This window comes from Penicillium canescens (assembly GCF_028828765.1).
Source record: "Penicillium canescens strain IBT 15451 chromosome Unknown utg000011l_segment0_segment0, whole genome shotgun sequence".
Lineage (NCBI taxonomy): Eukaryota > Fungi > Ascomycota > Eurotiomycetes > Eurotiales > Aspergillaceae > Penicillium > Penicillium canescens.
Window position 1 is genome coordinate 3,030,943 of NW_026703973.1, and position 23,431 is coordinate 3,054,373.

At 49.7% G+C, this 23,431-nt stretch overlaps 12 protein-coding genes across 12 annotated transcripts; 5 read left to right on the top strand and 7 right to left on the bottom strand.

Moving 5' to 3' along the window:
- Positions 1–42: 42 nt before the first annotated feature.
- N7446_013871 (uncharacterized protein) lies at positions 43–448 on the bottom strand (the record flags this gene model as incomplete). The annotated part of the gene is made up of 2 exons (XM_058522610.1): positions 43–333; positions 368–448. 2 exons carry the CDS (start codon positions 446–448, stop codon positions 43–45), a joined length of 372 nt encoding a protein of 123 aa, XP_058366087.1.
- A 164-nt stretch (positions 449–612) lies between these two features.
- On the bottom strand, positions 613–2,037 carry N7446_013872 (checkpoint protein HUS1 family protein; the record flags this gene model as incomplete). Its single annotated transcript, XM_058522611.1, has 5 exons — positions 613–732; positions 785–861; positions 928–1,774; positions 1,830–1,948; positions 1,995–2,037. The coding sequence occupies 5 exons, from the start codon at positions 2,035–2,037 to the stop codon at positions 706–708; spliced, it is 1,113 nt and encodes a 370-aa protein (XP_058366088.1). The 3' UTR covers positions 613–705.
- Positions 2,038–2,064: 27 nt separating this feature from the next.
- On the bottom strand, positions 2,065–3,826 carry hxkB (putative hexokinase; the record flags this gene model as incomplete). Its single annotated transcript, XM_058522612.1, has 5 exons — positions 2,065–2,066; positions 2,238–2,610; positions 2,795–3,019; positions 3,066–3,476; positions 3,521–3,826. Coding segments are annotated over 5 exons (1,317 nt in total).
- A 664-nt stretch (positions 3,827–4,490) lies between these two features.
- On the top strand, positions 4,491–8,828 carry N7446_013874 (GAS2 domain protein; the record flags this gene model as incomplete). The annotated part of the gene is made up of 2 exons (XM_058522613.1): positions 4,491–7,040; positions 7,103–8,828. 2 exons carry the CDS (start codon positions 4,491–4,493, stop codon positions 8,543–8,545), a joined length of 3,993 nt encoding a protein of 1,330 aa, XP_058366090.1. The 3' UTR covers positions 8,546–8,828.
- Positions 8,829–8,855: 27 nt separating this feature from the next.
- N7446_013875 (O-methyltransferase) lies at positions 8,856–9,682 on the bottom strand (the record flags this gene model as incomplete). The annotated part of the gene is made up of 2 exons (XM_058522614.1): positions 8,856–9,572; positions 9,641–9,682. 2 exons carry the CDS (start codon positions 9,680–9,682, stop codon positions 8,856–8,858), a joined length of 759 nt encoding a protein of 252 aa, XP_058366091.1.
- Positions 9,683–10,197: 515 nt separating this feature from the next.
- On the bottom strand, positions 10,198–12,806 carry N7446_013876 (GTPase-activating protein GYP7; the record flags this gene model as incomplete). Its single annotated transcript, XM_058522615.1, has 5 exons — positions 10,198–10,520; positions 10,569–10,887; positions 10,934–11,196; positions 11,246–12,614; positions 12,663–12,806. 5 exons carry the CDS (start codon positions 12,804–12,806, stop codon positions 10,198–10,200), a joined length of 2,418 nt encoding a protein of 805 aa, XP_058366092.1.
- An 813-nt stretch (positions 12,807–13,619) lies between these two features.
- Positions 13,620–14,498, top strand: N7446_013877 (DUF1115 domain protein; the record flags this gene model as incomplete). Its single annotated transcript, XM_058522616.1, has 1 exon — positions 13,620–14,498. The coding sequence occupies one exon, from the start codon at positions 13,620–13,622 to the stop codon at positions 14,496–14,498; it is 879 nt and encodes a 292-aa protein (XP_058366093.1).
- A 537-nt stretch (positions 14,499–15,035) lies between these two features.
- On the top strand, positions 15,036–16,216 carry N7446_013878 (aromatic ring-hydroxylating oxygenase subunit alpha; the record flags this gene model as incomplete). Its single annotated transcript, XM_058522617.1, has 5 exons — positions 15,036–15,122; positions 15,175–15,327; positions 15,390–15,571; positions 15,623–16,038; positions 16,089–16,216. 5 exons carry the CDS (start codon positions 15,036–15,038, stop codon positions 16,214–16,216), a joined length of 966 nt encoding a protein of 321 aa, XP_058366094.1.
- A 373-nt stretch (positions 16,217–16,589) lies between these two features.
- Positions 16,590–18,161, top strand: N7446_013879 (putative iron-sulfur cluster-binding protein; the record flags this gene model as incomplete). The annotated part of the gene is made up of 6 exons (XM_058522618.1): positions 16,590–16,838; positions 16,890–17,367; positions 17,427–17,781; positions 17,840–17,871; positions 17,919–18,041; positions 18,091–18,161. 6 exons carry the CDS (start codon positions 16,590–16,592, stop codon positions 18,159–18,161), a joined length of 1,308 nt encoding a protein of 435 aa, XP_058366095.1.
- Positions 18,162–18,630: 469 nt separating this feature from the next.
- N7446_013880 (pyrroline-5-carboxylate reductase family protein) lies at positions 18,631–19,530 on the bottom strand (the record flags this gene model as incomplete). Its single annotated transcript, XM_058522619.1, has 1 exon — positions 18,631–19,530. One exon carries the CDS (start codon positions 19,528–19,530, stop codon positions 18,631–18,633), a length of 900 nt encoding a protein of 299 aa, XP_058366096.1.
- A 1,241-nt stretch (positions 19,531–20,771) lies between these two features.
- N7446_013881 (tryptophan synthase subunit beta) lies at positions 20,772–22,007 on the top strand (the record flags this gene model as incomplete). Its single annotated transcript, XM_058522620.1, has 1 exon — positions 20,772–22,007. The coding sequence occupies one exon, from the start codon at positions 20,772–20,774 to the stop codon at positions 22,005–22,007; it is 1,236 nt and encodes a 411-aa protein (XP_058366097.1).
- A 518-nt stretch (positions 22,008–22,525) lies between these two features.
- N7446_013882 (uncharacterized protein) lies at positions 22,526–23,187 on the bottom strand (the record flags this gene model as incomplete). Its single annotated transcript, XM_058522621.1, has 2 exons — positions 22,526–22,920; positions 23,007–23,187. The coding sequence occupies 2 exons, from the start codon at positions 23,185–23,187 to the stop codon at positions 22,526–22,528; spliced, it is 576 nt and encodes a 191-aa protein (XP_058366098.1).
- Between the last annotated feature and the right edge of the window lie 244 nt (positions 23,188–23,431).

Here is a 23,431-nt window from a genome sequence, read left to right on the forward strand (position 1 = left end):
GCTCACTAAGCTAGGCGCAATATTGAAATAGTCTCCTTCTGATTATGTCCCAGATTCTTTACTGGTGAGTGTGGATGTGACCATATGGCTTAAGTTATTCCGGGAGGAGTATCTGCACAACGGCACGAATGTTGCGGTTTCTCGCGCCGCATCCCATTCGGTGCCGCCTTCTCCATCTTCTCCGGTGCCTCTCATCAAGTTGTCCAAGACAGCCAAGTCCAAATCCAGAAATGCATCATCCTCAATCCTAGCTGTCGTCCCAGTAGTGGCAAACTGCTGCATAGGATCATCCGAGAGAACCTCCGAGAGTAGCGGCGCAAAGAGAGCTTTACGCTATTGTCGGTGACGTTGTCGTTACTTTTATTACCATCATTGCCACCTTGGCGCTTTGGATTGTCTTGACGATTTCGTTCGTGGTCGTCGAGTGGTTCCAGAGTGAGTACGCCATCATGCGCCTGAGAGTGTTGGCGGGCTGTATTACGTTGTCCAATCTCTTATATGCATTTATGTGAGTATTATTCTTAATTAGCTTTGCCTGGAAGAAAACTTGTTTGCTTTGACGTGAAGTTATTTTGAGATTACGTTCTCCAGCTAACTCTCAGGTAAACCAATCGCAGATTCACTCATAGAATGCGGTCAAAGAGCGTACCAAAGGTGCTTTAGATATATAGATCAAGATTCTATTGACTTGAAGACCAACGCAGATCACGTCGTAAAAGAGTTGATATAATACTATATGCATCCCGTTAGAAACTTCAGTCGTCAAGCGCGGGACCAAACTCACTGTTAGACAAGATTCCTCCCCATTCCAGCTGCCTGGCAAATAAACATAGAGCACCAAAGCCATCTCATTGATAAAACCTGTCCACGACTCGAGTCAGTACTGCCGAGCCATGTCTCACCCCAACTCTATTATATAAAACTCACAAGCGACAACCTTCGGACTAAGTCGCCCAATACTAAGCACCCGACTCCAATCTCTCCCATCAATCCGCACCTTAGCCCATCCCTCCTCATCTCCGTCGGCATCCCGCATCCGATTCCGCTCACTAGGAAGCTGAGATATCTCCTCCTGCGTCATCTGCCCAGCCGCTAGCGGAGGGTTAACAAGATCAGACCAGACACTTGCAATACGGATCTCATCCGTGGCTATGGCTAGCCGAAGCGAGCCGTGCATATTAGCTGATAATTCTAGTTTTGGCGCGTTGTTCGTGGATAATGTCGTCGCGCTGGTTTTGTCGTTTTCGCCGCCGAAGGAGGTTGTGTGCATCCCCGGTGCCTCTGCTGCCATCACGCCGGGTTGGTGGCTCTTGGAATCTGATGAGGCCAATTTGGTGAAGCGGTCTGAGATGCTTTTTAGGTGGGATAGGTTTGGGAGGATGATATGGACTTCTGGGTCTGGGCAGTGTGGCTCGTGGAGACCTTCAACTGCGACTTCGTGGAGGATCTTGATAGGGATTTCCTGGGTTATGTATGTTTGTCGTTCTCGTGGTCCTCTTTCGCCTATTGTTTCGCTTGGGGTCTGAAGTGGTCGATCTGGGTCACCTTCGGCTTCATCGGTTGTGGTTAAGGCCATGTTTCCTTCTGTCCACTCGGAAGAGAGGACTGTTAGTGCTAAGATTGGAGTTTTGTCTTTCTTTGTTAGGCGCAGTTGGGAGGTTGATGCGCCCCATGCTGAGCGTAAGGCGCGGTTGAGTACGCTGACGTTGATTTCTAGGTTGATTGCGTCGGAATTGGATTCGAGCTCGTATGTTGAGTCGTCGAATATTGTTCCCTGGACAATTAATGACATTAATGTCTGTATTCAATTGGCTAGGTAGATATCGTACAACTGGGATTGTTGCCCACACTTGCGTGCCTTGGTCGGGGATGATGGTGAAGCGGATCACCTCATATTCCAGGCGCATCCAGCATACCTTGCCCAACGACGACAAGGAAGCGGTGAGTTCTGATGTTGTCAGCTATTGTGATGTCTGCGAATGACTTGGACTTACTGGAGAATACTCTGGTATCTCTCAATTGGGCTCGAAACCGCATTGTGTCAGTTGTTGACGGAGGAAGAAGTTCTTATCGCTATCACTTCTCTCTACAGCAACACTTTACTTCTTCTCTCCGCACTCTCCATTATTCTTGACTTCGTAATAGCTGATTCTATTCTATTCTTTCTATTCTTTTCTTTCTATTCTTTTGGCATATCACAACTCCCCCAGTTCGTGCTCACCAAGTGTGAAACTCACAACCAGAGCTGCTCCCACGCCCGTCTTCCGCCGCGTTGAGCGCGACCAACTCCACCCCGCCCGGCGGCCAATCCAGGATCTCACGAAGAGCCTGCGAAGCCCGACCCTTGAACATGCTATATTTATTGAATACTGAGCCATTTATCCCGACGTGGCACTGGCGGGTATTCTTCTTCTTGCAGATGGCCGCTATGCCGCAGGCGTAGAGACGCGCCGCACGCGTCGCGATGAGCCCGATAAGATAACGACAGCTCTTCAGCTCTCCCAGCGTCGGTTGCAACTTGAGGTTCCCTTGAAATTCCTCTTTCAGGTCGATCAGCTCGTCGGAGATGTCCGTTTCGGCGATCGACAGAAAGGAGGCTTCCAGTGCGTTCTCGGTTCGGAGGCGCGTCCGTCACATCTTGGCCTTTGAAGTCTACCTTCTTCGTGTAAGGTTAGCAGGATCAGGCGCAGCATCTCTCCTATGTACAGCCCCGCGACCATCTTCTTATAGATCTGTGTACCGGGTCGAACGGACTGCTTGTCTATTTGATGGTCAATGTTGTCAATGGGAGCACTTGGCGCTCGTCAAATGCGCCATACTCGGTGTTGATGATTACACTTGCGTCTTCCGGCAGACCTGAGCCACGGAGTTTGGGGATGAAGCGGCATTCTTCCATGTATGCCGCGTTGCAGCCCGTGCTGAAGATGCTGCCGATCGTTAACTGGGGAGCCCGGTAATGTGGTGCAACGAGTGTCCCCGTCGTGTCGTTGATCAGGGCAACCACTTTCAATGGAACGTTCTGTTCAAATCAGGTGCCACTCTTTTGATGGCGGGCCAGTGCTTACCTTTCTTTTTAATGCAGCCTCTAGCTGCGGCACTACATCATTGGCTTCCACTCCAGGCACGTTGAAGTTCTTGGTCCAGCGCTGCAAAATGCCACTCCGAATAGACCTTTGGTCCACTGGGAATGAAAAGGTACACGCCATTGGAAGTGGCTTTGATGACATCCTGCCGGCATGAGGATCCTCGAGAAACGATGCCAATTTCTCGGCAATGAAGTCCCACAACGTTTCCTTTGTGCAGGTCTCGGCGTCATCCGGAAGCTTGTATTTCCGCTGGATCTGTTCAAACTCTCGTTTCCCGACCCCGAGAGACACTTCACATACTCTCACATTTGTTTCTCCCATGTCGACAGTCAGAATGTGTCCTTTCTCGTGCCCGTTGGGCAGTTTGCTGACCCAAGTGACGTTCATTGGCTATGCGCGTCAACATGCAAGTCAGCATACTGAAGTATTCCCACCGTTCCCGTCCACATAGTTCTGACAATAGATCCGCCCTCGATGGAAAGACCCTTCGCTAGCTCATCAACAAAATGTGCGGTGATCTCCTTCAATTTGTCGCCATCCACTATGAACCAATCCTCATATTGCTTCAGAGATTGGGTAAGCTGCTCGGGCACATCCTGCAGTATCTCTGGCTGGTGGCGGAACCCTTGCATGATGGGCTTGAAAGCAGACGCCGATTGCCTGCAGTGATTCTTGGGGATCTGAAGAAACGATATACTTTCGCTCCTTGTTTTGTTCCGACAACGCCACGATGACCGCATTATGATCGATTTGGCTCCTAGATGATATATACAGTATCAAATATATCGACTATTTGTTATATAATTGCTATTAATTTACTATTGAAGTTTTATATTTGTATTTTATAGAAGATCTTTTCTATATCCCTTGCATTCGGCTATCAAATCGGCGAGATGTGATATATCGGTTTCCAGGAAGTTGGAACTTGGAAGTTGCAAGTTGCAAGGAAGTTGCCAGAGCAACTTTGCCTGCAAGAAATAATTACTACGTAGGCCCAGGAAGAGAAAGGAAGGAAGTAAACATGGATATCGTGTCGAACTGAAGCGCGAACGGGATCGCCGGGACGTGCTCCACCCCCTGATCTCCAGATATCTCCAAAATAATTTCAGCTTCACTTAATCCTCCGAAAGGGATATTCACTGTCTTTTCTCTATATTTCTGTGTCTGCGCCTCTTCTGATCTTCTTTCTGCCTTCTGTTTTCCCTGATACTCCCGCCTCTGCTTTTCTTGGCTGCAGAGCTCCCACCTGCCACTCAAGCTCACAGCTTGCTCCTTCACCGTGCCAACGCGCGTCTCAGCATGCGGGTTCGACAATCCTGTCTCTCACTCAGACCCCGTCACTTCTATGCCATCCTCCAGCCCGTCGATGCTTATTTCGCCCAAGACCTAGGCTGAACATTCGGAATGGCAGCCAGTCGAATAAACCCCAATCGCCCACTCATCCGCCTCTCCCCCGTCCACTCCCGCAATAACTCTCGTTCAACCTCGCCTGAACGACCTGCTCCTCTTTACCAGAAACTTGACCCTCTCCTCAGCAACCTCTCCCCCGAATCAACCCTCCACGCCCTCACCTCTACCGATGCTGTACCCTCCAACGAGAAAGGCGCCCATGACATCCTGTCCCAGAGTATCTCCCAGGTTTCGCCTGCGGAGCGCGCCCTGGGTATACGCGCAGCTGTAGCCGCTCAGAATTTGGACCTGTGGCACAAGGAGGTGCAGTCGTGGGAATGGCCGAGCCAGCAGGACTCAAAGCTTGGAAAGGGCTTTATTCCTCCAGAGGCATCTACTCAGCCTAGCGACTCCCCTTCCACCGTGCCTCCTAGTAACCTGGACGGTGATTACTATGGAAGCTTGCCAGCCAGCGGGGTGGAGCGATATGAAAGGAGAATCGAGGAGATTCGCGATGGAATGGACGATCTCAACGTGGAGGAATTGAAGGAACACGTTTTGAATGCCCACATTCCTTCCAGGTCTCGGCCCTCGTCTGCCACGAGTTGCGTGTCTGCGCCCCCGCCGCTCAGCTATGTGCAGCTCAGTGACTTTACGGCTGTTATCACTGCGACCATCCTCCGTGCTCTGCCTTTCCTTTCTCGACTCAATGCTCTGCTTAGTACCTGGGATGTCCGTCTGCTTGTTCTACGCCAGATTCCTGGTTTGCTCAGGGAGCTGAGCATTACCCGGTCCGCCCTTGATTCCTCCCTTGACTCATTGCGGTCCCCGCAGTCTTCAGCTGATCCGAGTCTATACTCCGACGCATCCTTGATTACTGATCATGTTAGATTGGAGTCCGCGGTTGTTGCTGTTGGACGGCGGATGGATCGCGTTCTTGATGCTCTGGAGGGTCGCCCGGATTCCTTGCCTGAACATTGGATTGATGATCTAGAACGTATTGAGTCGGACTTCGCTGCTTGGGTGGTCGAGGCTGAAAAGTACAAGGTTCACAACCAGTGGTTGCGTGCTAAGCAGGAATTGAAGGTTGAGACACCGACACTCTCCCAGCCTGAACCCGAGAAGCCATTGGAGGAAACACAGCAGGATCCAGTTTCCATTGGAGCTCTCTCGGAGCCAGTGAGTAATGAAGAGAAATCTGTCGAAATCAAGTTTCAGGTTCAATGTGGCCTCGAAGGTCCATTCCATAAGACTCTCAACCTTACACAACCATCTGTGGAACATACAACGGGTCCGGTGGACAAGACATCTCCTCCGGCTTCTATCCATGAACAATCACCCGAACCCAAGACCTCGGCATATGCGGCGACATCCCCAACCCAAGACAAACAAGAGATCCCGGCCCCTGTGGCTGTAGCTGAGGATCTCACAACCCCAACACAGGCGGAATTCCCATTGGGTATTTTGTCAATCCATGCACAACTCTCGGCAGGCTTGACACCTCGTGCAAATGGATCTGTTTCGGAAAACAAAGAGAACATCCCTCCTTCCATTTCCCAGACCGACGGATCTTGGTCGCCTCCTCGGACTTTGACAATAGCAGGTGCATTAACTGAACACAAGGATGTATTTGAAGACCCATTCGCTCGACCTTCCACAGCTGAAGCCAACACCCAGCTCCCAGCAGTCACCGTCTCTACCGATGTTTTACCTGTTGAAGATGCGAATGTTTCTGCTAGTGGCAACGGTCTGCGATCTGAGATTTCAACTGGTACCGAGGCAGAGCAAGTGCATGTTCCCCGGTCCGTTACCGAAACCAGTCCCAAGTCTCATCTCGTCAATCGATCTATTGCGCAAGACTCTCAAACACCCGAGGGCGTTCCAAATGAGCGTGACGTACAGACAGCTGGAATATTCTCCCCCGACCTGCCTTCGGGTCCATCGTATATACGCATGCCTCGTGTCAGGTCTTCTGTCAAGAACTCTTCCCAAACCACTGTGGCTGTAGACTCTGCTTCTCGCCCCAATTCTGCAGGATTGAAATCCCAGATCCCTAATCCAGCGAGGACAGCAGACACCCCCCACACAGTTCGGAAACCGCTACAAAGTCCTATCAAGCTCTCCAAAAATCGATCAGGAAGGTTAAGCCTTGACAAGGAGCCCCAGCTGTCACCGAAGATCACCCGCCGTCGCCGGACCTCTACTGGATCTGTGCGTTCCTTGCTCTCGGACCACTCTTCCCTCATCTCCAGCCCTGACGCTCCGGGGTTGCGGACTGCTTCCTCGAATGAAACACCTATTAGCGCCCCATCTCATCCCAAATCGGCACACCCTCCAACTTCACATGGTGACCATACCTTGAGAGAGGATCGTCTACGTCGCTTGGAGAATCTCAAGCCCGATCCCCGGATCTCCTTCCAGCAGAATCGCACTGTCAGTCTGCCTCTTGAGCGCTTTATCAACGAGCGATTGGAGATGGGCCTAGGAGGCGAGCCAGCAGATGTTTCTTCGAGGCAGCCAATCAAAGCCTCTACCACATCTGTTGGCTTGCCTAAACTTGCCAAGGTGAGTACAGTTGGATACAATTTCCTCGTAACTATCTGCTGATGACTGACCCATTATCTTAGTCTCGAAGCAAGAACACAGATCAGGATTCCGTTGTGTCTTCGCAGGGACCACGTATCCCGACGCGTCGTCCCCAACTTTCTCGGGGCAAGTCTGCATCTGATTTGCGCACCCAGAATGAAAAGCTGAAGGCTGCCGAACACAACCGAAACGCATTCGCAAGGAACTCTGCTCACCGAGTCATCGAACCTCAGACTCAGCCCAAGTCTCTCCGATTGCGACAGCGACTGACTGCTCATCCGAGTCTTGAAAGCCTGGGCATGAAGAGACAAGAGCTGTCTTATGTAGAGGAGCATGAATCGGAGCTCACTGATTTCGGATCCCGCGCCTCCTCGCCGACAAAGCATATGAGACAGCCCCGAGACCAAATGGACGAACGGATCAGCTCCATTCTCAATACGCTGCCTGGTCGTATTCAATTGGTCGATTCTAACCACGAAGCAGACACGTCTTCATCATCGTCTTCTGCGGATCGAAGAATGCGATACCGGTCAGAATCACCTACTGGTCCTCCAACTCGTAGCACTACACCTGCCCCATCTCTGATGTTGATGCCTGCTGCCCGAAGACGTTCCCATGCCTTCAAGACAGAAGATAGCTGCGTCAAGCTCTATCACCTCCATCACGGAGGCCAATCGGCGCCGACCAAACTGTTCGTTCGCACCGTCGGCGAAGCCGGCCAACGAGTCATGGTTCGCGTCGGTGGTGGATGGGCTGACTTGGGTGAATACCTTCGCGAATACGTTATCCACCACGGCCGTCGCAAGGTGTCTGAGACTCCTCGTGTCGAAGTGCAAGGCATCCGAACTCGCTCCTCTCCATCTTACTCCTCGCCGGGTACCATGCTCACCCCGAACACTTCATCATATCTCACCTCCGGCCGGGCCACCCCTTCCCGGCCCCAGTCTGTGCTCAGTGCCAGACCCCCTTCATCGCTTACCGTCCGCAAGACGCGACGAAGCTCCAATGCATCTGATGTCACCGGTACTCGTGCAGTCACCACCGGCCATCTGCATTCTTTTACCTCGCCTCCACCTCCCGTCCCCCCTCTTCCCGCCTCCGGCGGCAGACGCCTCTCAGTCTCTTCGGGCTATTCAATCGCAGAATCACATTCACCTGCCAACAATGTTATCCCCTCAATACCCCATGAATCCCGCGCCACTCCGCTGGGCTTGGCTGGCCCAAGGCCGCGTGCACGATATGAATCCATGAGCCCGGAGGGTGAAGCGTGGGTCGAAGATGTTCTTCAGAAAACCCGTCGCTCCAGCTCGCACAACCCACAACCGGTCGGACTTGGTCTGATAGAGCACGATGACAACCGATCTGAGATTGGAGATGCTGGGATTAGGTACTCCCTACCTAAAGTCCGCAGTATTGACGAGATCGGATCTATTGGCACGAGTCGACGCGTCGTGTTGAAAGGGCTCGGGAGTCGCAGGTCGTAATTTGACCCTGAACTGCCTTTAACCCTGTCCCATTTGGAATTTTTGTCTTCATTCTTGACTGCCCTGTTATGGGCCAGTATTTCTTCACATTTCATGGGTCTGATAGTCCCACTGGCAACATACGATAGATGCCACCTTTTTGTTCGATTTCGGGTTTGATATTATTTGCATCAGCGTGGCGAAGTTCTAAATTGGTGTTTGTGTTTGTGTTTCTTTTACATGGACGGAGTTAGCACTACAATACCCATAGTGATCTTGATAGAATGATATTGCATGTACTCCAACAGGCTCCAGTTGCCTAGTTCTTCATCTAGGCATCCTCCTTCCCAACAACCTTCGTAACAGCAACCCCATCCTTCCCAAACTGAGTCTCAAACTCCGTCACCTCAGTCACATAAACCAACCCAGCATCTCCCTCCTCTCCCTCCCCCTTCAACCCCTTCTTAACATCACAACTAGCCTGAACCCACTCCAAATACTCCGGCGCACCAGGGAAAATAACATTATCAGCAATAACAACAGACCCAATATCCACAGCACCAAGCCCCTCCAACAACTTCAAATCAGGCAAATATACATCCTGCCAATGATCCAAGAACACCATCGGAATCACTCCCCCTCGCCCAAGGCCACCCCGGGCAACAAGTCCTCGCAACGACTCGGCCGCAGTACCAACAATCACAGAAACCGTATCCCCCAACCCAGCCAGGGAAATAAGCTGGTTCGCCACGGCTGCCATCTCCGGGTTCATTTCTAGACTTATATACTTGCCCCCGTGGTTGCGCATTGCGGCGCCGAATAAGATCGCTGAGTAGCCGATGTACCCGCCTAGTTCGATCATTAGGCGTGGTTTGTGAGTTTTTATGAGGCTTTCGATGAAGGCGCCTTTTGTTGCGCCGATGTTCATTAGTGGGTTGGTGGTTGTGCTGTAGGTGTCTATTTGCGATAGGAGGGCGCGTGGGTTGTTGGTTAGGGTTTGCAGGTCTTGTTTGTAGATGTAGTGGAGGAGGTCGGTTTCGCGGCCGTCCTGGTTATGGGTTAGATGTGTTCTTTGTTTGTTCTTTTTGTTGTTTGGTGATGGTAGTGGTGACTTACCAGGGCGAACTTGGTTGGCTTAGGGCTGAATGGCTTGCTCATTTTGGCGTTTACTGGAGAGAATAAAGAAGTTGGGGCTTTAGATAGTGCTCTGAGGCTGAACATGATGCATTGGAGATGCGAACTTGCTTCTTATAAAGGTTTAATGGCTTTCCCCACAGAGAAAGCCGAGTCCACTCGGCTCCGAGATGGAGTTAACGTTCGGTGATTCTGCGCCAAACAGGGCATTGCTAACTCCGATCGGCTGTGGCCTGAGCTGAGCTTATTCAGGGTCCGAACTCCACTTGCATGAGGCTTCGAATGTATTGGGTCTCGGGGATAGTCGACATCTATAGATTTTCAATCTACTAACATTTCAAGATACTTCAGTAATGATCGTATTTGAGGCTAAGAGCCAACGCTGCAGATTCATGTAAAAAGTGAATGAACGCCTTAATCCGATGACCCTATTCCGCAACCAAATCGTGAAAGAAACATGAAGGATACACATCATAAATCGTAGGTAGAACCAGCCAGCAATTGGAAAGTGAGAGCAAAAGTCAGTCCACTGGCACTGATCAAAGTGCACTTCTTTTCCACGGGATATCTTTACGTAGTAGCTGTCGGAGTTCCGGGGAGATCACCTTTGGCTTATCGGCGTTCATTGCCTTTTGAAGACTTGAGGGGCCAGCGCTAACTCCGCTGCTGGATCCAGCAGGTCCCGGTGATTTACCTTTATCACCCGAACCCTGATCTCCGGGCCGGCGCTGGTGGGCGGTCGGGGCAGCGGGGAAGTTGTCCTTTTTATCGATAGCTTGGACGGAGCGTTCGAAGCGGTGGAAAAGAGATTCCGCACGGGTGAGAAGAGGGACCAGTTCCATCGTGTTTGAGAGTTCGTTGACTGCGACGGTTAGCAATTGAACATCAATGTTGTCAAGTGTCTACATACTATATTTGAGAACCTCGTCAAAGTGCTTGAGATGATCCATGATCACGTCACGGTGCTTCTCAAGTATTGCCAACGCAATGAAGAGATGGAAGCTGCTGGAGAAGTAGTCGGTCCATAATGTCTCCCATAGACGTAGCACGTCGGACCAATCAAACTCTCGTTTGTACCAGACCAAGAGCATACGGAAGAAGAAAAAGAAGTTGGTACTGTCGGCCGACTGCAGATGCAGGTAAAGCTGCGGGTCCATAAGTTGGACGAGGTTATCCAGAGCCAATAACTGGCCTCGCATTCCGGACTGGTCTCGGAGGAAGTTGTGTTCCTGGAACTGTCAATAATGAGACAATATCGAGCAGCGAATAGCTTACCATTCGATCCATGAATCCTACGAAGGCCCAGAAGGCGACAGCATCATCTTGCATAACCGCGTAGATTGGCGCCAATAGATCACTCATTCCCTGCACATAGCCGAGATCTGGGTTGAATTCGTTGTACGTCAAGAGCATATCCTTCATTTGCTCTAGATGCACGTTGGTGCCGGTCTCGGCAAAAGGAGAATCGGGATCGGGGTGAGGGATGTCCTCACCCGCGAACAGAGGAATGGTCCGATCGGTTCGGTGAACATCCTTCTCTACATAATGTATTAGTGACTGGCACATCCCCATTGAAAAGATCCTTACCTATCCGATTCCGTTGCTCTTTCCAGTGATCGAACTGCTCGACTGTCGAGTTGCCTTCGACCATCCGCTCCCACCAGCCTGCTTTGAGTCTGATATACTCATCGCGCTTCGAATTCATCAAAGCTTGTCGCTCTTCCCGGCTGCTGTCCCAAGGGTATACCTCGAGAAGGAAGAGCCAGGCCTCTTTTCTAACGCCATCATTTGGATCCAACCCACCGTGGAAGATCCGTTCCTTGACTTCGTCCACTGTCACTTGAAGTCTTCCCGATGATGAGTCGAAGAAGCCCTCCCATTCTTCTAACTTGAGGACTCTGCGTCGCTCTTGAAGGGCGAGATTCCCCGTCTCCAACTCGAGAATCTCAAAGTCTCCAACTGAGCTATTCTCCATCTCCAGCATATCCTGTGCAGTCCATATACGCTGGTTGCGGTCTTTCTCGCTCTGATCGGCTACACTCATCGCCCAGCGGGCCAGATAGACTCTGGCACTGTCAAACTCATCTTGCAACGTCTGGATTTCTGGGTTCTTCATGAGACGGCGCATCTGAGGTGGAATCCGAGGATTCTCCGCAATATCATTGGCAGTTCGGCGTGTGAATGTTGTGATCTTGCTGAGCTGCTCCAACACCTTCCACCGAGTCTCCTTGAGGGTCTTCATGAAGGGGTCCATGCTTGCATCGGGCGGGCCGGCTTGGCTGGGCCCTGCGGCCGCAGCTTCTGGTTGGGCCTTTCCTGGCAGAGACGCATCGCCGTGGGTGGCCGACCGTCCAAACGACAGCTGATCCTCGTCCGACGGGTTGACGAGGTAGACGTTGCGGTCCACTGATGAACGCTCCACCTCCACATATCTCCGGAGCCAGCGCAGAACCTCATCACCACCCCAGAATAAGCTCCCTTCTTTGTCGAAGGGGTCAAAGTTCTCTCGTACCCTCTTCTTCTTCTGCAAGATGGTCGACTCGCACTCGTCGTCATGGAAGAAGAGTGCCGGGAAGCCGTCACCTGCCCGCGTATTGATCACCAAACTTCCGAACCACCATCCTAGACTCGGCGGTCGTACGAGAAGTGAGTATATCTCTGATAGCGGGATTGCAAATGCATACAGCCCGATGGGGTCTTTGTAGGTGGTGGTGGTCGGAAGCGGCGGAACGAGGTACTTCTGGCGCGGTGGCGACGAGTCGTCAGAGAGGTCTACTTTCACATATGTATCGTAGGCCTCCCCCAGGGAGGATTCTGGGACCCATGCGAGAAGGTAGGAGGGCGCATCGGGATGCTTGGATTGTGAGGCATGTGATGCGGGGGTTGGTTTTTGCTGAATGAGGGCGATGAAACCAGCGATATTGTCTTTGGCGGAGGAAGTGGGATGAACATAGACCTATACACTGGTCAGTTGGGAGCGCAGCTGAAGGTGGGGAGGTCTTACTTTGCTTTTGGAGAAGAGCAACTTGACCCCTCTCCTCGAGGAGGCCTGGGCGATGGTATTGTACTCATCCTCGTCGTCGTCACTCATAGCGTAACAAGAAGCAGGTGGTGACGGTGTAGGAGGAGGAGTGTATTTGGGGCCCATGATGTTGAAGAGAAGAGAGGAGTTGAGAGCCCAGGTGAGGTGAGCTTGGAAGAACGACGTAATGCCGATAAGATAGCGGCCCTCTATAAGATATTTGGCTGTTTAGAATATACTTCTTCTTTGTATGGCACTTGATTGCATTTATATTCTTTTAGATCCATTTGCGTATTCTTTTACTTGTCACCTTGTCACTTAGTTTCTGTTCCACTTATCTCTTTTGATTTCTCCTTACGGTCGCCACTCGGCCTGCAGGCAACCAAATTCATTCTCAACTTATCAAGCTATAGAATGAGTCAGAATATATAGAGCGCTTCTATGCTCAGGTGTAACGAATAAGTTGAATCAATATTGTTCACATTAGATAGGGGTTGTGACTATCAACTACCTAGGTACGCTAAGTGTATAGAATATATAGCAGGCGTAGAAGTAAAGCGTAATAAAACACAACCATCTTCTGCATTCTACAGCTACCTTTTATTCTCTATCCCGCTGATATCGATAATTCTTTATTCAAATATCGATATCTGCCTGCTCACATCTTATGTACAGCCAACTGGGCCCGGAGCAAATCTGTGGTTACATAAGCACAAATTTGGTCTGCGCGAGAGCACATAAAAAGAGTCGAGTTTTGGAACATCAAGTGGAAGTCAACATATCATTTTGGTTCAATCTGGAATTGAATCAATCATTCATTGGATCCCATTTTGTCTTTGATTATTGCGCACCCTCGAACTGGCCATTTTCAACTACCCCAAGTACTCCGGCATTTCATACGAGTTCGATATTGGCAACCTCTGCCTCCAAGTGTTCAGAATGGCCTCTAAAGAACCATGCATTCTTCCAGCAGACATTATGGAGTCTCAATTAGCCACTATTGACCTCCTAACAGCCATGTTCCCGGCTCCAGGCGAGCTGGAAATCCCTGAATCCACAACGCAGTGTGTCGAGAAACTGCGAGACTGGTGCGAGGAACCGGCATCCAAGCCCTCCAATATTCCTTCAAGTATATATCTGCTTGTCTGTCTACCAATAGCAGACGGAGATAGAACCATCCAAGTCAACGTCTCCATCCCACTACAATGCGAGGACCCGGAGACAATTGACCAACCTCCACCATTGGGATATTCGCTTCGACAGCCGGAATGGATGTCTAAAGCTGAGGTAGCGGAAGTGGCCAGTTCAATACCTGAAGGGGATGCTCTAGAGGCATTCGAATACTTCCAGACAGAAGCCAGCCGCTTTCTTGAAATCAAGCAGAATCAGGCTGTGTCTTCAGAAGATAGGGGTTCTGGGGGTCCGGTCGTGCGAGTCTGGTTTTATTTCCCATCCTTATCAACTCGCAAGAAGAGAGACGATATGGTCAACCTTGCGCCAGGATATTCTCTCACGGGCTTTGTGCTGGCCGGAAAGCCGGGCGTGTTATGTCTTGAGGGTGCATCCTCTGATATTGATTCATACATGAGCTTTATCAAGACACATTCTTGGGGTGATATTCCCAGTCACCAGAAGAAAGTCAGTGAGAGGTTTCGCGAGACTGAGGGAACACAAAGAGTGTTTTCCGGGATGGAGGAGATTACAAACTCGCTAGGGGAACGAGGTGGGCAGCGAGCCAATCGGGGTGATATGCAAGCACTGGAGGCGTGGTTAGGGTCTAAGGGGCTACAAGAGGCATTTGAAAAGGTCATCTTTTAGGTGCTCAGGGAGGGGACATTAATGTAATTATAGCTGGAGATGGATTAAGCCGCACGAGAGAACATATTTATCATAGCACGAGAACTGAAAAGATATTATTATGCTATCAGTGGTTCGCAATCCGGTGCATGGTTCTTGGAATGTCTCCAAAATCTATGTAACTTCATACACTTTCTGTGCAGATCTATCTCAAAATATGATCCTATTTCCGTTATCTAGGGAGATCTTTTAGCCAAATAATTCCTGACAGGTTCGGCCTCCACAAAGGTGCATCTATTCGTCAGCTGCTCAGGGCACCGAGTCAGGTGTGCGTGACATCAACTACGGGATTCTTTAACTCTTTCGGGAAACGATATACCGCAACCCCCAGGTCATACTAGGTTTCGCAAACAACAGAGTGTCACCAGTAGATACATGTTCATTAAGTAAAGACAAAGAGATACAGTCTGGTGATATAAAGGTGACTGTCTTGTTCCATCGCGATTCAGACCCCCAACTGTATCTGTTTGATATCTGAAGACAACCAACTACTACACCATGTCTGAGCTCACTCGTACTTTGCCGGCTTCTTGGTACTGCAGTGACTCTCTCTACCAGTTGGAGCGGCGGGCAGTCTTTCTCAAAGTATGAATATGCGGTGTGTCGCATTCCTCTGTCAAAGCTAAACACGATATAGTCCTGGTACTTGCTCGGCCCGGTTACGAGATTCCAGAAAGTGGGCGAACATGTCCCGTATGAAGTCGCGCAGCAGTCTATCTCTGCTGTTCGCACTTCCGGTGATAGTTTGAATCCGACTCCCGAGGAGCTGAAGGTGGTCCTCGTGAAGACGGTATGCAGCATCCAAACAAAATGTGATATTGACGACTTCATCGTGCTAACATGATTATACAGGGTGAGGAAGTCCGTAGTCATGTCACTCCAACCGGACTGTTGTTTTCAACTATATCCGAGGACGCACCCAGTTTCCATGAGTTCTTCCCAGAGCTTGAAGAACTCCTTGGTAAAGTCGATTTTACCAAATTGCCGCATCGTCGCAGCATCAGCTACGAGGGTCGCTTCAACTGGAAAACAATGTAAGCTACCATTTTGAGTTTCCCGACGGCATTATGATTAATCTTGTGTAGGGTGGACGGATATCAAGAGTGCCTGCACTGCCAGTACACCCATCCGTCTTTCTCGATTTACTACCCGCCAACTTTCTATAGTGTGCACAACAAGCACAACTTCTCCCAGCACATTGCAGACCCAAAGAAGCCAGATGATGGCCTGTTCTTGTACTTCTTCCCAAACTGTACGCTGAACGTCTACGGTGGTGGCATGTCTTCGTTCAGGGTCTGTCCGACCGCCGATCCGCACGTCACCCGGATGGAATTTGACTATTATCATCTTGCCGAGGGGGAGAAGTTTGAAGAGTATTTCAAGTTTGTGCGCCAGGTTGCTATGGAAGATTTTGAGCTCTGCGAGAAGGCTCAGGATAACCTGGCCAAGGGGGTTTATCATGAAGGAATTCTTAACCCTGAAAAGGAGAATGGCGTGTCTTGTGAGTGATTCACTTTTTGGCTTGCCTAAAGTGGTACTAATATCTTCTAGACTACCAGCGACGAGTGTTTGATATGGTGTGTGAGCAGCATGCTGCTGATAGAGCTGCTAAGACAATCAAGGAGTCTGGAGCAGAGGAACATGTGGCATCTCCAATGGTCCAAATGACAGCGTACTAGATGCTAGCTTCTAAATCGTAATCAAATTTTGATATGTCCATTTAATGCAACCTTTCTTTCTATCTGCTCTAGGGGGGTAGGTGGAGTCGAGTACCTGATTAGCATAAGATATTGAAGAAACCAAGCAGCCACTTATTGACCTTTGATATCTAAACCAGACAGGGATGACTAACTATCCGCAAAATCTCACTCTCAGGATAAAACAACCGAATCGGGTAGTACAGTCAGAGGGGTCTGCATTAAGGGCGGCAAGGATATGAAGTGTATAATGTGGGGTGGGGACTTGGACCTCCCAGAGAAGTATATCAGCTTGGGGAGTTCACGAAGCAAATTAACATCATCGGCTCTTTTTCGTGGTTGAACTTTGCTCTTCATGGAGTATACTCAGTCCTACTTTTCAATCTCTCCTGGCTCCGCCCTCGTGGCCTTGGTGACAGTCGTGTTTCTACTTTATCGGGCATGGCCTCATTTATACCATCATAAGGAGACCAGTAAGCTCGCTGATCCTATCGCGACGCAACAAGAATCTGGCTTGGTCGTTTCAAAGGAGCCTGAAGTTCCAGAAGGATGGTGGTCCGGCCGGGATGTGTTTGAGCTCGAACGCCGCGCACTCTTCAGCCAAGTAAGAATGCTAAATTCGGTTGATATTAATACAGCTAACAAACAGATATAGGCCTGGATCTATCTTGCGCACATATCCCAGTTCAACAAGCCTGGCGCCTATCAATCTTTTGACCTTGCAGGGTATCCTATCTTTCTGATTCGAGGCAAGGATGATAAGATCCGCGCTTTTCATAACGTGTGTCGCCATCGTGCCTACACTATCACCAGGAAAGAAAGTGGCGCATCGACTGTTCTTGGCTGTCGGTATCATGGATGGAGCTACGATACTACCGGCCGCCTAGTTAAGGCTCCTCAGTTCGATGATGTGCCTGGATTTGATAAGTCGCAGAATAGTCTCTTTGAGATTCATGCGCGTAGCACAAACCATGGTCTTGTCTTCGTTAATCTCAATGCCGGGGAGCCGGAGCCATTTGATGAGATGATTATATCGAGTTTGTATACATTTTCCTACACTTCTGGTTTGGAGGCGAACTCCAGTTGGGTGAGTGGACAAACTTTGACCGGGGAGTTTAATTGGAAAGTAGGAAGTGAGTGGCATATTACAGATTTCAGGGTTACGCCATTGAATTGCTGACAACTTTCAAAGCGGGAAAACGTCAGCTCAATACGTTTACCAGAGAATTGGGCCGTCAGGTATCAGAATTATCTGGTCCTTCGCCTGTCCTGAAGGCTATCAGAACCCTCATGCAGAAGAGCACACGCACAGAGACATCTTTGTTTCCAAGCACATTTCTTTGTTCATTTGAACATACTGGTCTATGTCTGGCTCTATCCATCTTTCCAGTTTCGGAGAAGAGGTCCAACATCCGATACGATCTTTTCGCCCGTTCTGCTGTAAGCAAGACAGAGGTAGAAACCCTGTCCAAGGCTTCGTACGATGTCACAGAGAAGCTGGTCCGAGAATTTGAGGGCGAATATCAGGCTATTTTGACAAAGCATGGGTTTGTCTCTCGTCAATCCTTATATCCTGATTTTCTCCACTAACACACCCTTTCATAGAAATTCGATTGATGCGGATTTAAGCAAGACAGGTAAACTTAGACCTTGAATGTACCTTTCATTGCTAACAGTTATGCAGACACTCGCCAGATTTTGAGTCGGCTTCAGGAGCATACAAAACTTGAAAAGATCCAAGGTAGTCAGATTCTACCAGCTACACGCAAACCCAAGGGTAGCACTTTGTTTCAACAGGCTGAACAATGTGAGTTCATCCAATTTCCAAAATTATCACATATATTGATTTTGTATAGTGTGTAAAGAGCTAGATTGCGTTAGTCGTGGATCGCAGGATGGCAGTGCGTCGAATTCACTGGATTGGTAATCGTTTTCGAGGTGATAGATAGTTTTCTTTGCATCTCACTATATCTGAGATATGATTTATATGCTCAACTAATTGTGCCAGTTATACAGCATGGATCGAAATCAGTTTCATCATTTACTCGCAGAGATTCTTTCTCGAACCCTCTTTTGAAACACGCTATATAGATTACGGTTACCCTGCCTCTGAACCCTTTCTTAGCAGTATTTCAGTATAGTCGTAAATAATACGTCTTAGCTTCTGCATTAGACTCGTACATATTATCTTTCGGTATGATTCGATTTAGAAACCGAGCCAAGCCAGAAATGGATGGGTGTGCTTCGCGATAGAGTTCGAGAAAGATTCTATGAGAGCAAAGTGGTGAAGCTGATTCCGATCCATCCGTGTGTGACGATCAACTTTAGGAATCGAATAATTCAGGCTTCATGCTTCTATATAACACACGTTAGTCTATATGGAGCACTCGTATCTTCTATTTACGGCCCAATTCCCTGGCCCGCTCGCCGGCAGCCCCAAGAGCAGAGGCGAATGCAGACCGCACCCCTTGTCGCTCAAGCTCCAACAGGCCCTGGATGGTGCTTCCTCCTGGCGAGGAAACTTCCTCTCGCAAGGCAGCAGGGTGGTTCCCTGCTTCCAGCAGCTTGGCAAGGCCCAACAGCGTCTGCGTGATCACTTGTAAGCCCTCGGAGCGTTTGAACCCGCCTGCAACGCATTGATCGAGCAATCCATCGATCGCCACTGTGAACATGGCACTAGTGCACCCGGCTAAGGATCCGATCAGATCAAACTGAGATTCTGGGATTTCCTGGGTCTTTCCGACATGATTGAACAGCCACTGTGTGACTCGGACGGCATCCCGATCTGATTCGCGTGCAGGCGATGCAACAACCGTTATTGATGCGCCCTCTCTCGCGGCAATATTTGGCATTGCCCGAACCACATGTACTTGGGACTCAGGATGCTCTGCTGGATTGCCGTTGGCAAGGATCGCGTCTTGTGTGGACTTTGTGTCCATACCCGCCAAGATACTGATTAGGATTTTGCTTTCCAGTGCTTCTCGCATTCCCGTTTCACTAAGGATCGTATGCATCAGAGCGGGTTTGCATCCCAGAATCACAACATGTGAGTTCCGGACAGTGGCTAGGTTGTCCGACTGGTAGATTGTAACGCGGGGCAAGTGCTGGGAGAGCAAATTGCGAAGCCGGTCAACAGACGAGGCGGATTGGACCGAGATGAAGATATGATTAACCGTCCAACCTGGCTGGTCTTCCTGTCGACGTTCCACCTCGCCATTGAGGATCCCACTTAATATGGAAGTCCCCATCTGGCCGCACCCGACGATGCCCAGATTGAATCTTTGTGGCAGCGACATTTTATCCGCGGGGTGGTATTCATAGAGTGGCGAGGAAAGATTTGGAAACAAAGGGAGGAAAAACAAAAAGCGAACAAGCCTGGCTGGCCCTGTCAGCGGCCCTTTCTCCTTTTCGCGTGTACTGGTCGGGACCAATGGATGAGTCATCCGTTATGATACTGTAATCCTCCATGGAATCTCGTAAAATCGATTGGCAGTTCGGCGATCTGGCATGATCGCCAGACTGCTTCCCGCCTGTCCTGTTATGACCTCCCCCACATGCGTCGCAGCCTTCAAAACACGCCCGCTAGTCATAATACGGAAACCTGCGCTTATGTTGGAGAGAAATTACCATGATAGGCAAAGCCATGCTCTATTTCCATGGCTTGTATTAACGTTACATATCGCGGCTTTCATTTGTTCCCAGGCTCTCGGAAAAAATGGTTCCCAATTAGCTAGCTGGGTGTTCCAAGGATTGCGATTGCTTTGTTTACCTTATACCACATCGACAACATTTCCTAATGAAGCATGGGAGCAGATTACGGTCTACGCACCGACGCCTGGTTGCTCTCTGTTTCAAGGGCTTTTCCGTTGAGCGTACTTGAGAATGAATCCGAGCCAACAAGTAAACCTGGCCCACGTCCTTTCAGGTTCTTTAGTTACCTGAGTGGGAAGAAGGAAAGCCGATGACGAGGACTCGCCCATCTGTATCCACTATCATATAGAGCACTGAGTGACAATCAACAATCGAGAGGTGATGTTGGTGGGACGAACATTGGCGTATAGTGACACCAAGGTCCATTAAAGGCCAGAACTTGGAGCGGGTCGGAAGACTAGAGCGGGTCGGAGAACTAGGGCGGGTCGGGAGACGGGACCGGGGAGGATGAGAAATTACACCAATAAGCCTTTTGCTCTTCGAGAAATGTACACATATAAGATCCCCCCACCCTCGTAGCGCAGGGCTCTTGAAGCTGCTATTGAACAGATTGTCAGCATATATTTGATCTCTCTACTCATTAAGGCTTTCTTGAGAGACCTTGTAAGCATCCATCCTCTGTTTCATCTACTTGTCACAATTACTCGCTAAGCCTTAACGTGATGATCAATATCGGGGTCTTAATTCTGACACCTATCAGCCTAGGTGCGATTTTCAACGTCCATTCCGTCATCAAATTGTGACAGCCTGCACCTCGCAAGTTTTATTCAATACGTCGAGCCAGGATTGCCTAGTGCTGCCCCTCGCCTTCGAGGTTTTGGGCAAAATGTCAGACAACATACCTTCTTATTTCCAAAGCAGCCCCGACGCTGAAGGATATTTTGGTCGGTTTGGCGGTAACCACTATCCACCAGAACTTCGATCTGCGCTGCTGGAGCTGGCCAGCAGCTATCAGGAGCTCCATCAATCGCCGGAATTCCATCGCGAACTGAACAAGGTGCGGGTCGGACTTCAAGGACGGCCGACCCCAATTCATTACCTCGAAAATATTTCGAAGCAAGTCGGAGGCGCTCAAATTTTCATTAAACGGGAGGATTTGAATCACACGGGTGCACACAAAATCAACCACTGCGTTGGCTTTGCACTTCTCGCCAAACGAATGGGTAAGAAGAAGCTAATTGCCGAGACGGGGGCCGGCCAGCATGGCGTCGCACTGGCAACTGCAGCTGCCTATTTCGGCCTCGAATGCGAAATTCACATGGGAGAAGTTGATATTGCTAAACAGAGCTCTAATGTTGGCAGCATGCAATTACTCGGCGCGCGCGTGGTGCCAGTAGCGACTGGCCAGTCTGCTCTGAAAGATGCTAGCGATTCTGCGTTCAACGCGTACATCGAGCAGCACACACACGCACTTTATGCGATCGGCTCAGCTATCGGCCCGCACCCCTTCCCAATGATTGTTCGAGACTTCCAGGGTGTAGTTGGTCGAGAAGCGCGCGAGCAATTCCTTTCCATCACAGATGGAAGCTTGCCCGAGCATGTGGTTGCCTGCGTTGCTGGTGGCTCCAATGCGATGGGTATATATACGGGCTTTATTGATGACCCGGAGGTTATTCTACATGCAGTGGAGCCTCTTGGCAAGTCTGATGAGCTAGGCCAACACGCGGCAACGTTATCATATGGAAGACCGGGCACATTGCATGGTGCTCGATCGATTGTGCTTCAGCAAGATGACGATACACCTGCCAGTGTCTCATCTATAGCATCAGGGCTCGCATACCCTGGAGTTGGCCCGGAGATTGCGATGCTCTATGAAGCCGGTCGGCTATCAGTCGCAGCAATTTCGGACGAGGAAGTCATCAATACATTCCTCCGGATGGCAAAATTCGAGGGAATAATTCCTGCTTTGGAAAGCGCACATGCACTAGCGTTCGCGATCCGATTGGCGTCCCAGCGCCCTTCATCCGAAAGAATACTGGTCAATCTTTCGGGGCGCGGCGACAAGGACGTTGGATACGTGCTTGAAAATTACAGGCTAGGTGGTCAACCAGATCTTTCATAAAAAGCAGTTCATCATGGTTGCTCGCTTGCGGCATGTCGAAACGAGATATAACGTATTCTGCAAGCGAGTGGCCCATGCAAGCGAGTGGCCATTTGGAACACCACCTTCGCGCGAGATTTGATGACTTTGTATATCGACAACCACACCGTTTTTTACTCAACTATTGAAACTGGTGTCTTCATGGAGCAATAATATATAGCTATAAGAGTTTCAATAAAATAAAATCATCGGGTAATCTTTCTCGTTGGGATATCGTTCCGTTACTTGATAGCTCCTCCTCCACTGGCTCCGACCTCGATTGCTATATCGTCAAACCAAAACACAGCCAAAGCTTGCCATATACACGAAGCAATGCCAAACAAACAGAAGACAAGACTCGTAAGACGTCGACCAAAGAAATTGGAACAAGGAACGATAATGAAGTTGGCAAATCAGAGAGCTAGTACACATGCACCTGTCAAAAGACTAAGTTGGGTCGTATGCAGTTGTCGATACCATGGTGGAAGGGACTTGAGAACTTAATTGTTGAGGTTGATTGGATCATGCTGGGCATTGGATGTGATCTTGTATGTTGAGTTAACTGCCAAGAGTAACAGTTCTGTTTCCGTTGTCCAGTGAAGTAGATACTGAGCAAACCATGCTCGCACAGTGACCTGGGTGACACTTGCGGTAGGGTGCTGCGAAAGGTATCTCTCCAAGTAGTGAACCGCGTCATCTTGATTATAGAGTTGTACGGTGCTAATTCCACTACCAGATAGACGATGTACCTTGGCACAAAATAGATATTCCCAAGGGGCGGCCAAAATTGTGAGTCGAGAGAATGAATAGAACGGTATGGTTGTTGAGCCATCCTTGCCCGAGAATGCGGTTTCCTTTTGAATGCTAGTTTGGTTGCCTTCGAGAGGGACTTGACCTCAGCAGGTGTAAGATTGTCGTTAAAAAAGTGCACATCGTGGGTGTTTGGGCGACTCCGAAGTAACATTGTATTGACGGTGTCACCAACGACAATGAGAGTAATATCTTGATTCTTGGAGGTAATGTACGCTGCAACAGTTTGTAGCGCATTGATGAGGGTCTCGCGGGAGAGATTCGGGGGCGCACTCGGGGTTGGATGAGCAGCAAAGCCCCGGAGAGTGCGAGCGCTGCGGCGTCGACGTAGATTGGACAATGGCTGACCCATCATGCTCGAAGTTGGAGTTTGTAGTATGGAATTGTCAAGATGAATAGCTTTGCCTTGACTTGTGGATCTCTAATTACTCGTGGATAATCAAATTAGTTTGTCAGGTGCGCATGGATCTGCTTTGGGAAGGCAGCATTCAGCCTCAGGCAGCGTCGTCCTATAACGCACGTAAGCAACACGCATTACATGACTACACATATCGAGCCCAGGTATGCAACACCACTGTAGAGACCCATCATTCGAT